The sequence below is a fragment of the Monopterus albus genome, unplaced genomic scaffold (assembly GCF_001952655.1).
Source record: "Monopterus albus unplaced genomic scaffold, M_albus_1.0 scaffold295.1, whole genome shotgun sequence".
Lineage (NCBI taxonomy): Eukaryota > Metazoa > Chordata > Actinopteri > Synbranchiformes > Synbranchidae > Monopterus > Monopterus albus.
The window spans coordinates 353,399-367,310 of record NW_018128175.1 but is presented as its reverse complement, the minus strand read 5'-3'; the positions used below and the strand labels follow the sequence as shown (position 1 = coordinate 367,310).

The window sequence follows — 13,912 nt, the reverse complement described above, 5'->3', positions numbered from 1 at the left end:
AAGACCCCAAGATACTTGAACTCCTCCACTTGAGGCAGGAACTCTTGTGTTGTGTTGATAGCAGTGCATGCTGGCTATTTTGGTGAACATCAGTCTCAGTGTAAGACAAAAGGACCAACTTCATGGTGCGTATGGCTGATTCACTGTGACAGTACCATTTGATTTGTTCATCTAACCTCCACTTCATGCCAGTGTCCAACATGATTTATAACTCTATCTGACAAGTTGTACACAAGTCAGTGTCCACACTTGATGCATAAATTTAGTCAGGACACACACACTCATGTAGAACTTGAACATTTGCCCCCCAGTGTTCAAACACACACACAAATGAGTGCTTAGTAGTTTTCTTTATCTTCTCCTGTTGGAATTGTTGAAGAATCTGTTAGAATTGGTGCATCTTCTTATTCAGTTTTTCAAAAATATATTCGTATAAAGCAATTCTCAGTTAAACAGGCGCCAATGAGTCAACTATCTATAAAGATATAAATAGCAGTGGAAGTGAAGGTTTAGTGTTGCTGTTCCATTTTGGGGTTCGTTCCTGTGATAGAAGGTTATTGTGTTCTGCATTTTGTATTTATGGTGATCACTTACTGTGCGCAAATGAGGCCAGGCAATGAGGAGTCTCACCTCACTTCCTGGTGCATTGCCTGTTCATAATCGTCTCAGATAAACAATTCAGGGGAACTGTGCTGCCAGTTGACTCATTCTGTGACTCATGCAATGTGCATTCGGAGGAAGAACAAAAATAAACCACAAAATGAAGTGAAAGATATATCAGAAGCCATAAAGAAACTGCCATTGCTATTTGCTATAAAGGTGCATATAATGATTATAAAATTTAAATGCTAAAACATATTGAACATTTAGATCACATTTTAGTAAGTAACAACGTGCCTGAATGAAATCTACTTGTTGAACTTTCAACAAAACAGGGTTTAGTTACAGTACATGGTATGATCAAAACTTTCTGTTATATTTGGCTCAGCAATGGCAGGAAAGTTCAGCTTGATCTGAGATGAAGTTCAGCACAGCTGCTTTATACTGTTTGCTCTTTGATCCGGTGGAGCTTTGATAGACCCCAGAGGCCATACTCGCTCTGTCCATGTCGAGTTCCAGTGCGAGCTGACAACTTTCACAGTGCAGATCCTGTGGCACAAGTGGCCTGGTTTGACATGGAAATGGCACTTACTGCAAGCTTCTTGAACTTCCTCCTGGTATTGCAATGAGTCTGTGATCTTTCAAGTGCACTTTGTCCTGAGCAGACAAGAGTCAGACAGTCACAGTTAAGCACAGAATTCATTGTGAATATGGCAATTTTCTCTTCTGTTTCATTTATTCAGCAAAAGGAGCTGATTTTTCAGATCAAAGCAGATTTTTATTACAGTTGTCTGGAATCAATGAAATTGCAAAGGGAGTGGAGGGAGACAGGCAAAATGATATCCAGACAAATGAGGAAGACAAATCATCTGCTCAGATTATGTTTGCTATAGGCGTTCATGAGATGCAGAGCAAGTTGTATGAGTTGTTGCTACATTTGATTTTAATCTTGTGTGTTTTCCCTAGATTCCTACTGCCTTCTCTCTGCCTCTTTGTCTTAATGATGAGTGAGCATGCACAAATACACCTGTCTGTCTTTCTTCTCCTCCACCACCTCAATCTTCCGGCAACTTAACCTTGCCAAACACGCAGAGACACGCCTCCACCAAAGCTGCTCTCCCCATCCAATTCAGCCCACTCAGACTCATTGTTAAAGGGACATATTGGAAAACCATTAGCTCTCATTATGCTTTATAGCCACCCGTTTCCCCCATTTTGTTTTTTAATCACCAATCGTCCCCTTGTGTGTGGGTGTGTGCATGCTTTGTGTGTGTGTCTGTGGCTACATGTATGTGTGTACACTACAGCTACCCCTGCTCATCAGACAGTAATGAACCACTTTCACAGTAATGCATTTGGGACACCACAAGCCACCCCCCACTACTCTATTTATGGGGGAGTCAATGACACAGGCGCCACATTTTATGGCAACCCATCTGAGCTGCAGCAATGTTGTGCATTCATGAATCTTAGTGGCCAAATGGGATCGAATACAGTGCAATACAAATAAAAATAGATTGAAGTGAATAGGGTGTGGATTCCCCTTTTTTTTTCTATGAACTCCTCATAGAGGTAGGCCTTGTAACTTCAAATAACCAGGCTCTCATAAAGTGTTGAACATTGTATTACTGTTCTGTATTGAATTGTACTCCAGTCTGATCATCCATGACAGGTGGTGTCTATGTGTGTGTGTGTGTGTGTGTGTGTGTGTGTGTATGTGTGTGTGTGTTTTGTTGGCAGCACAGGGGGGAGATGGCAATTTTGACCATATGCTCTGATGGATACACAAAAACACACACATAAACACATAATGAGTGGATTTAAATTCAGGTTGTTCTGTCCAGACCAAGGCAACTGTTATCATTGTGCAGCAAAACTCCCATAATCCATCTGTAGCACGGCAGCATCTGAACAGCTCCACTTTACAGTGAGAAAAGCTATTCTTGATGTTCCTCCATTTCTCGATCTCTTCCTTTTGTTCCATTTTTACTCCCTCCGCTTCATATTTCCCCTGTGGACTGGTTTTTATTCTTCTCACCTCTCTCCATTCGCTTTTCCAATTACATTTTTATTCTATTTAATCTCCTTTTCTGTGGAAACTTTTATCTGGGTTTGATTACAATAGAGCAGCTCAGTAAAAAAAAAAAAAGTGAGATAGCTCAAAATTATGGTTGACCATGATGGTGGTGATGGTAATGAAGATATTGATAATTATATAATTATGCTATTGATGGTCATGATTGTGATAGAGATAAGAATGACAGTGATGCTATTAATGATGATGACTGTGGTGATAGTGATGGCAATGGCGCTTGTTGGCTTTCTGAGCAGTATCCATGTTTTCACCTTGGCCCAGATGGAGAGAGACAGATGGAGGGGACGGACGCCAGTCGCAAGAGGGACGCTCGCTCTTCAGCTGGCCACCACAAGAGTGAGGACACCAGTGAAAGCAGAGAGGACGACGCAGCAGTGAGTCTTTCTTTAATGGCTGTGTTTCCACTTTCTCACCATTCTGAACTGAATATTGTGATGTCCCCTCTGAAACACATGTAGCCTTCACCTCCCACAGCCTTCGCAACAGCGAGGTTTATGTTGTCTGGAGAAACTAATCAGTCCGGGTCCTAATTTTCATCAAACACTTTGGGCAGTGCTCTCTGGGCAGCCACTAATTAATGCTCCTCCCTTCATAATTAAAAGAGATCTGGGAGGAAGCAGAATGTTTTGCATACAGGTAAAGGTGTTTATGGCATGAGATATAAGGAGAAATATTAAAGAGGTGGCATCTGGGATCAGTTTTTATGGTTTGCTAAATCCTGTGTTGAGCTTAGCCTCCTGACCCCGCCGATGGCAGTGAGTTTTATTCATCTTTCTAGCTCTGGGAGCCCACATCTCAAAATATAATGTGAGTAAACTTGCAGTTTATTTTCCTCTTCAAGCATTTATTTCTGTGATAGTTTCCATGCTGAGAGATGTGAAATTAGACAGAGCGATATCCAACTGCAGAACATGAGACAGTGTGTGGACCGCTGCCAGAGAGCATTAGTACTTGGTGCACACAGCAGTAAACTACTGACAGTTTAACTCTTGTGGGTAGATTTTAGGATTAAGTACAGCAATTTTGGTATTGCAGGATGTGCTGAGTACACTAATTCCAGTTATGAGTTGAAATGACAAGCTCCTATTGTCTTCAGTGAGCAGTCCAAATGGGGATCATTATCAAAACTTCCTTAAAACCTCAGACTGTGAACCATGAATGGTGATAAACTGCTATCATTAGTTTATCAGCCCAGTTCTCCAAATCTATACCAAGCTCGGCGTGCAAATGTTTACAGTCTGATCTGAGTGTCATATGGATGACAAAGAGAAATATCTTGTTGATTCATGCTTGGACAGGATAATTAAGCCCGCTATAGTCAGAAAATGTGAAAGTTTTTGCACAGATGCTTATTTTTTGGTTGTCTGGTCTCTGCAGGACAATGGATTTTGATTTCTATCTTCAAAACCTTTGAAGATAAGACTTTATGTCTCTGGGTGTGTACAGATTTAAGAAATTGCATGAAACAGTCAAAACTCAAACCTACTCCAATGTCTTTTGTTTCCCTTTTCTCATGTAAATCATGTCTGCCTGCATTGTCTGCTTTAGGAAAGTAGAAAACATTCACCACTGATCATTTGGCCTTGAGGAAGGCAATTTATTATTACTCCCTCCTTCTCAAACTCAGTGCACCAGTGTTTCGCCCCAAAACTTGCCCCTCTTGTTGACAGCCCGTCTACCTTGAAGTGATATCTTGCCTGAGGCTCAGGTATCTGAATACTACAGAGGTGCTGAAGAAGCAGGCTGTGAAGTCAGACAGTCTGCAATAATTAAATGTTCACCGCATGTTTGGCTGTGTTGAAAATTTGATATGGGAAGAGGCCAAAATCATTGAAGAGCAAGGGACGTAGCCAGAAACAAATTAATGAGATGTATCAGATTTAGTTATTGGTATTTTGTTAATAAAAAGCTTTTACCTCGCTGCCTGCTAGAGAGGATCATTACACAGAGCTATAAATGAAGTCCCAGAGAAGCTGCTGTATGTGGAATGAATTCAGATGAAACTGACAGTTAAGAACCAGTAAAAGTACAGTTTAAGAGATTAATAGCGCAGTTATGCTTTAACCACCAAATGGCACCCAATGAGGACCTCGCTTTAAATACCCATGTTGATTTTAGTCAATAATTTATGTCTGTCAGTCATGCACTACTGTGCAAAAGTCTTAGGCCACTATTTGATTTATTGTTTTAGCAATGTTGTGATGCTCATTTATGTTTATTTCTCAGTCTGTATCAGAAAAACAAATGTAAAAAAAAAAAAATCAACAAACTCAAGGTGTTGTATTCAAGTTTTTTCATTTATTTTCTATCGCTTAGTCCCTGAACATAGACGAACAACCACACACACGCACTCCTATGGGCAATTTAGAGACACCAATCAACCTAAGCTGCATGTCTTTGGACTGTGGGAGGAAGCTGGAGTACCCGGAGAAAACCCACGCAAGCACGAGTAGAACATGCAAACTCCACACAGAAAGGTCCCAGTTCTAAGGAAATATGAGGAATTCAGAGAGGTGAAGGACAAAAACAGGAATGGAAGACCAGAGACCAAAAAAACTGTCTAAATTTGATGAAAAGTTTCTGAAGCCCCTTTACAACTGCCCAAAGAACCCATGTACACTCGCCACACCTCGGCTTTTGAAGACAGTGGGAATGCAGCTACTGGGACAAATGACTCTGCGATCGACATGGGTCGTTATCTGTTTTGAGAAAGCCAAACTTGGCTGAACCCGCAAATGTACCCAATGACATGCACGTCGTCATCACTTCAGCCATCTCAAACGAGGACGTAATGAATGCTTCTCTCATCCATTGATAAGTTCAGTGATTCTTTGCCGTCTCAGCCATAAATTCCATCCGTCTTTGTTTAACACACGCTCTAATGTGCTTCAGTCTACACCGGGTAGAATATAATAAATATAATAAGATGAAAAAATGTGAACCTTCCATGCTGCTTTGTTTACCGGTGCACATATTTGACATCATCCAACATGATGACGTCAAATACGTATGAAGTACCAGAAGGGAGAGAAACTCGTCTGCCGGACAGCTGAGCCGGGATGGTTAGTGGTGGGAATGCTGTGAGAAGCCAGTTAAAGGCCGGTTTAGCCGGGTATTAAAAAAACACATGTACACACAGTACTTGTGGTGGGAAAGTGGTATCAGAGTTTCTTTTCTGAGAGACCATAGGAAATCTAGCAAAGACCTGTTTGAGCATCCGGCAGCTTCATCTGGATTCCAAGTTGATCCTTCCACAGTTTGAAGAATCTTGATTTTTGTGGAAGGACAGCAGCGAAGAAGCCACTTTTTCAGAAGAGGGACCAGGAGAAAAGGCTGAGATGTGCAAGAGCTCACAAAGATTGGAGTCAAGATCAGTGGAAAAGAGGATTATGGTGTGATGAATAGAAGTTTGAAATGTTCGGGTCCAGTCGTCCATTGTATGTGAGAAAAAGAGTTGGCCAGAGGTGGAAGAATGAGTGGAGCAGCATTCAGTGAAACTTGATGGAGGGTCTGTCCTGGTTTCAGGACAGTCTCCCCAAAAGAATTCAGGATGTGGTTAGTGCAAAAGGAGGTCACAATAAACACTGACTTTGTTCTGAAAATGATGTATCTTAATATTGTGTACATATTTCCTGTTTTTGCTGGTTATATTTTAATAAAGAGACTGAGAAATAAATTGAAATTATCATTACAACCTTGCTAAGACTTTTGCGCAGTACTGTACGGTACTTTACGGTATCAAGTCAAACCAATTTCTAATGTCACTGACAGATCTGACAGTGTGGTGCAGAATGTACACCATAACATTACAACATACTGTACCACATATACATGACCACACACAATCTGTGGCTGCGGGAATTCAAGACGTAAACACAGTTAAAACCCAAATGGTTACAATAATGCTCTGTAGCTGTTGACTAGCTGCAGGAACTGGCCCAGAGAAGAAGACGATATATCTCATTCCATAAAATGCAGTCGTCTTCAAAATCGACTTAAGTGAAGGCTTCAGGATATGTGCTTGAAGAGATAAGAGTCATGAAGGGAAGGTGGCAGGGATTTTTCTGAGCAGCCCTCCTTTAAACTCTAAACCTGCCTGATAGTGTTAGGGCTTCTCTTCTGTAGCATTCAAATGAAAAAGCTGCTCTCAGGATGAGTCAGACTTGTGCACTGAAGCTCTCTACTGAAAACATTCTGCTGAAGTCACTAGAACATATCAGAAAGTCTCTGGAATAATCTTTATAAATTTTGGCATCCTTTTGTCATTTGTTCCCTAAACAAGTGGTGATTAACTCAGTGTGCTTCAAATAATGATCACTTAGATGAACTGTGTTCATATTTTGATGCTTTAAATCTTCACAATTACAATAGTTGGTAAAAGAATTAACTCCATGTATGGTTATCTCTTACACTTATTATTTTATTTGTAACAATCACTGTATTCTCCTTTTTGATATGTGTGTTTCCGTGTCAGCATGGTTCAGTCTTAAGATGCTTCTGTTCAGCTCCACAGTTTATCCACATATTTCTTCATCTATAATTTACATGGCTATTTACCAACTCTTCGTTCCAGCAGTGCGTGACCTCTGAGTGTGTGTTTTCTTCTCTGGACTTAGCTGCCCATACAGCATCATCATCTCGAGGAAATCCAAAGCAACATCCAGTAATTGACACCTTCGATCAATGTAAGGGTTTTCCAGTGAGAACACTCCCTCACTTAGAGAATGTCACTGCCAAAGGTCAAAGCTGTAGTCTGTGTTTTCAGGCCTGATAGTCAAAGATAAGTGTATGTGTCCTAAAGACAGAAAGAGGGATTGATGATTTGGTGTGTTTAATGTGGGTCAGGAGGCCCATCTCTCTTTTTTGTCCTGTTGCTTCTTTCCTCGAATGCTCCACTAATAGCTCACTAAATTTGCCATTTCAAACATTTCAGACAATAAAACCAAAATGACATAGATGAAACCGAACAGAAACGACCCGCAGGCTCAATGCATTCAAGATTAATAGACAGCCTAAAAAAAAATGGAATGAACTTATTGCAATTAGGTAGCATTTGGAGCAAAGGCTTCGTTAGGGGCATATAGCAGCCGACATAAAAGGGCTGCCACACACACAAAGACAAAGAGAGAGAGTATTGGTCATTGCCTGTTGCTTAAATTAATTAAATGAGGACTTTTATAAGACCTGCAGCACACATTAAGTCTGTGAACGGCACACTTTTCACTTATTTTCCTCACTTTACCACTTCTGGCTCTTCTCTTAAAACACAAGAGAAAGATGGAGTTAAGTGTCATCCTTGGTGTGAGTAAATGTGAAGAGGATGCTGGTTTCTGATAAAAGCCTTGTAATGTGTCTTGTGCCTCTTTTGTTTGTTGTCAGACAGATAGGGAAAGCAGTGGCAACAGAGAGTTTTATCCTGATCACATCAGAGGGAAAACAAGAGAGAAGAGAGGACAGACAAAGGGAGGACATAAGTTGGTGGAAGGAGACAAGAGCAAATCAGAAGGAATGAGAAGAGGAAGTAATTGTGTTTTTCTTCAGGCTGGGATTGAGCTGCAGATGTTTACCTCTGCATCTTTCTTTCTTTGCCTGAAATTGACAAAAGTGGCAGCTTAAATAGTTGATAGAATGTGTCAGGGTTGGCAGTTACAGGAACTGACTTAGAGTGTTTTTTTGAAAGACACAGAATATCTCTCTGGCCACCTGCTTGTAAAGATCAGTTTACACTGCCAACAAGGTTTATGCTTGTGCGTAAGCCACCACCTCCGATGGAGCCTCCAGGTGGTAATCACTTTATCAGAGTCTGACACTAAGGTTATATAAAGTAAGCTGCATTACCATGTATCTGGGCATGTGTGTTTGTGTGTATATTGTTAAAATGAAATTTGGATTTTGTGTGCTACAGTGTGCTTTTCCTGTTTGTGGCAGAGTGATTTTGTGGGTCCACCCCTTCGTCGTTTTTCCTGATGAAGGGAAGAATGATGCAGGCAAAGACAGAGGGATGGTGCTTCCTAGGACACAAAAAGGCTGGGGGACAAAAAGAGACAGGAGCTGAGTGAATGAAACTGGGAATCATTGATACTGGTTGAAACTTATATCACTGATGTTCGGAGACAGACATGCCAAGGAGGAGGAAGAAACAATGAAATGTAACTCAGGCAGCATTTTACTAAAACATATTTTAACGAATCGGTACTGGTTAAAATGAAGTCAGTGAAATGCAGATGCTTATTTAATTTACTGCAGCAGTTGCTAGCTTGGGATGTCTACTTCTCTGTCTCTGTCTGTGTGATGACATGATTCTGTCCCGTCTGTTTCCGTTCCCATGCTTTTATTTTGACATTAGTTCCCATTTCAGTTTCAAATTAGTTTCGGACTTTTGGCTTTAATCACCGGTTATTGTTTACACCTGTTTTCACCCCATTATAGGCAGCTTTTCCCCACCGGGAAGCTGCCAGATCGTTCTAAACCCATGTTTGGACTTTCCAGTGGTTGTCTTGTATTAAAGGACTCAGATCAGAATCATGGCCAGAAATGTTACGAGCTCCCTAAGCCCACTCAATTAATGCTCAACGACCAACCACATCATACTCATCAGCACTGACTGGAGGTGATGTTTGTTTAAAGTTATTAATTATAGTTTATTTATTCATCTGGATCCCCATTAGCTTCCACAGCAGTGGTTGCTAGTCTTCCTGGGGTCCACTTAAAAACAATACAATTAAAATAACACATATAAAAATAAAAGTGATTTAAAATGATTATTATTGTAAACATACAAGTTACAATAAGGTCCCTCTCTCTCTCACTCACACACACACACACACACACACACACACACAAAGTCCAGGCCAACAACTCTAAATCAAGTCATTAATCAAGTAATAAAGTCATTATAAGACATTGGACTGTTAAAAGAGAATTAGCCAAGATAAAGGCCAAACAATGTCATGGAGATGAGAGGAGAGAACAGGAGGAAGAGGGTGGGGAGCTACAGTAATTCATGGGAGGGTTGAGATAAAAGGGTTGCACCATTGTCTTTCACCTGACAGAGATTTTAATCATTGTGGCAATTTTACAGTAGCTCATAAACCACTACAGATAGGCCTCATTGTTAACCTACCATTGCTTTCAGGGCTGTAAATATGTCTGCCTTATATCACTCTGGCCTTGACAGTAGTTTATGGGAAATGGGACTGAGCTGGTATTGGCACTGAGAGACTTCCCTGACACTGTTGAGGAGCAAAGAACATGAGGTGACTAGCAAATAAACATAGGGACCATCAACTCAGCTGTACTACACAGGCTTGGCCTTGATGTCACAAAGCTGTGTACTGACTGGGAATTAGGCTTCATGTAATCTGTAAATAGGCCCTAACATAGAGATTAGCATCGTAGTGTAAGTGCTCAGTTTGACATTTAGATATCACCGTGGGAATCCATGACAAATTTTTCCAGGTAGCTTTTACACTTATTTCAAATGTCACACGTTTAACAAGGAAGTGATTCAGGGTGATTAATCCAGGTGGTGACTCCGTGGCCTTATCTCTGACATCTGGTTGATGGAGTTCTCCCATGCCATGATTGGATCTGCAGTCAGCCAAGTGGAAATGGCTCGGCCTTGAGGCATTTGGTACATCAGCATGAACTCAGAGTTTGCTCTGTTTGCTTTCTGCCACCTTTCTCAAGTGTTGTCTCTTCTGTTACCAAAAGACTTACATTTTTGTTTTTTAATCAACAAATGAGTGATCAGGCTGGAAATAGTTGCAGTTGATGTTAGTTTGGGGTCGAACACCTGTCCCCGAGGGTCTCTCAAACGAATCAAGGGAACGCTACAGGTTGGCAGTCTAAAAGGGAGATGAAGGGGCAGTTCCTTTCTGTTGCTCAGTAAGCATAACAGTAAGCTATACACTATAAATCCAGAGTTTTTAAATAATTGTTAATCAGTTTCTCCTGAGGCACTTAAAGAGTGGTAGCTGAGGGAGGTTAGGGTAAAGAAACGGAGACACTGAGATTTGCTATGCAGGAAGGACAAGCAGACAACAGCCAATTATAACCCATTCAGATCTGACAAATAAGCAGCAGTTCACGAGCACATCTAAGACATATAAGGTCTGACTTTGACACAGTGACTGACAAAGGAGAGCTTCTGCACAAAGGTGTATCAAAACAGGTGACCATTGGGTTATGCTGACCTTGGGGTTTTACCACTGAATAAAGTGATGTAGGTAATCTGGCTACAGTGACTGCTCATTTTCCCTTGTGCAGAGGTCTTTGGCTCGTACAGTGTGATGGCCACAACCATGCAAATGGGACCCAAGTTGTAATAAACTATATTTAAAATTGATTTTTTTTTCTATTTAGTCATTGTGTTGTTTTGGATTAATGCACTCAAAGGAGTTGAACTGTACTGTAAGCAGGATTGATCGGGTGTTTGCATCGTAACAGTCAAGCTACCGGTACATTCCCTTGAATGTGGAGAATTTCACTTCAAACCGCTTGTTTTAGCCGCAAGTCTCTGACAACTGGCTTTAATACTACAAACATTCTTCCCTGTCATTTGTCAAGCTCGGGGTGCTGACAGCTTCGTTATACGAGGCTATTTGAGGGCTCAGTCCAGAATTGTTTTTCCCATGGGCGCTCCAGTGCTTTTACTCATTCTCACTATCACCTCTCAGGCATTTGTCAGCCTGGTGTTGGTTCACAGAAGCTGGAGATGCAAGCTGTGGGCCTGCAATAAACTCCCAGGCAGGGCTCCAGCACAGAGATCTGCACTGTCTCCATACTCTGCTGCCCACGACCAGATGCCAACAGAGTGGAAGCCCGTTTCTCAAGACAGCTCTGTGTACGCGCGTGCAGTGTACTGTACAAGCACACAAATATGCATGCAGACATGCTGTAGAAATTCTCAAAATAAACAGCTAAGTACAAAACCCACATCCTCATACCAATCTAAACAAGTTTAGGCCTTACCACCATTTTACTTTATTTCCATTCCCCATATGACTAATAGGGAGGAAAAGAATTACACAGTGGGATCCCTCTCAGTCCTGTTAGGCACCCTATTGAAGCTCTTGCTATTCATGCTCTGGTTCTTACAGTTGGCTCTTTGCTGGTACTGCTCAGTTTCATGCTGGGGTCGTGCTGGGTTAAGGTCATTAGGTCATAAGATGTGACACTGGACAATATCTCTTTCACTTTCTCACCTCCACCACTCTGACTCTGTGGTGATCAGATATAATAATGTTCAACCTTCTTGGTGGTCTGCCAAGAAGAATCTATGAGCCAGATATTACCTTTTGGGGTAAACCTAACTGTGAATGAATGAGGTAGCAGAGAATTGGAATTGTCCACTTGTGATGAGTCAAAGACAAGAGGTGCCCAACTTATATTTATACATTATTATTACAACTACAACAAACTGTTACACACAACAACATGACAACAACACAAACACTAAACAGAATCCAGTTAACAGGAGAATAATGAGTTTCAAATGAACCAGTAGGTATAATTTAGAGTGATAATGAAAAGTGACTAGCAAAACTGAGTGGACCTGAAAGCAGCAAGGGTGCAGCGATAATCTGGAAGTTTTGGATGATGCTAATTTAAATTAGTTCACTTGGGTTAGTAAGAGAATGAGAGATGTACTTGCGTAGCTGTGGCGTGAGGAGACTGGGTCTGGTCAGAGCGGCTGCTGGCTGGATGTGAGATGGGCCTTTGTTCCCTGTCGAGCTTCTAGCTACTTTCCTTTTAAATAGTCTCTCACCTTTTTCTCTGGAGGTGGTCCATTTTGAAAGGAAGAATTTCCTGTGTCTAACTTCAGGCTAATCATTGAAGTTACTGTTTTCAGAGGGGGCCTGGTCTGCTCCTGAGGGAGGAGATTCTCAGGAGTGGCATGGCTGTGACATTTTCAAGGACTGGTGTGGTTCTGCATGGCGAGCTGGTCTTGGTGAGTCTGACAGTTGCATGTAAGAGAAGGACATACTGTAGTTCTTAGTTGTGTTTGTTGAGGAGACATCTCCAATAGACGGAATTATGTAGGGACAATTACGGGAATAAAAAAAAAAAAAAGAAAAAGCTGGAAACAGATCCTGGGTTGTGGGATCTGAGGTTGGTAAATGTTTATTTTTACCTGTTGTTCCTGTCTGATCATTGCATATAATCCCTCTGTGGTAAGGAAATTGATTTTCCCTTCTAGACAGAACATGTATTGTCTCTTAATGGCACTTCTCATATCACTCGGCGCTCACTTATTTTTAGATCCTTGAAAATGTACTTGCATCATAACTATGCAGATCTTCTCGTACGAGACCTGAGGTTTTACATGAGAGGAACCAGATCCTTGAGAACAGAAAGAGCTGATGGTTAAAGGTCTTGCCTGGAAAAACACATCAAACTCTGCAAGACAGATCTACTACTTAATGTTTTAAGTGCTTTTAGGAGGCTAGATCATAAAAAATGGAAGTGATTGTAGAGGTGTGTACTTCTGCAGATGCCTGTGTATTTGTGAGATTACACAAGCAGGTGCTGCTCCTGTTGCCACATGATAAAGAGAAACAAAAACCATGCACACCTCCATTTATGTTCTGCCTCATAAAGGCTCAACAACAAGGCAGGGATACAACAATAATGAAAAACACTAAACAATAACAGTCAGCATTCTCTGTATCCATCCTTTCTTGTCAAATCTCAAACAAGTGGATGGCTGGGATGGAGTGATGTGAGTAATTGAATTCTTGGTATGGGTATGTTGTGTTCCTGTGGGTCTAGGGAAGAGGAGGAGCAGAGTCATTTACATTCCCGTGGGAACGTTTCCTGCTTTCATCAGTATTCCCCTGTTTGCCAGAGTTAGCGTGAGTGCCATACCTCTGAAGAGCTGGAGGGGATTTTGTGTTCTCAGCTTTACTCTCGGGAGTTTTCTATAGGTGCCAGCTTTATTTTTCTTCTAGCCTGTACTCTTTCATTCGAGAGTAGCCTCAAAACATTAACCAGTATGTATAGATATGCGCGGAATCTGACTTATTAATGTTTCATGATACACAGAACTATAGAATATGTATTGCTGATAAACAGAGATTACAGGTCGACGTTTCTCTTGGTGTAAAACTCACTAGTATGAGTGTTATGTTTTAGCTGGACCTCCACCCTCAATGCAATAATCTGTTCAGATTGTTCTCATATAGAAACAGTTTTAAGTTTGATTTCAAAGGCCAA

At 41.2% G+C, this 13,912-nt stretch overlaps 1 protein-coding gene across 1 annotated transcript in view; it reads left to right on the top strand.

Annotated features, from left to right (window-relative positions):
* Positions 1 to 13,912, top strand: part of b4galnt4a (beta-1,4-N-acetyl-galactosaminyl transferase 4a) — a 138,466-nt gene that overhangs the window by 39,866 nt on the left and 84,688 nt on the right. The window contains 1 exon segment of the mRNA XM_020623274.1: positions 2,957 to 3,069. Coding sequence (XP_020478930.1) covers positions 2,957 to 3,069 — 113 coding nt within the window.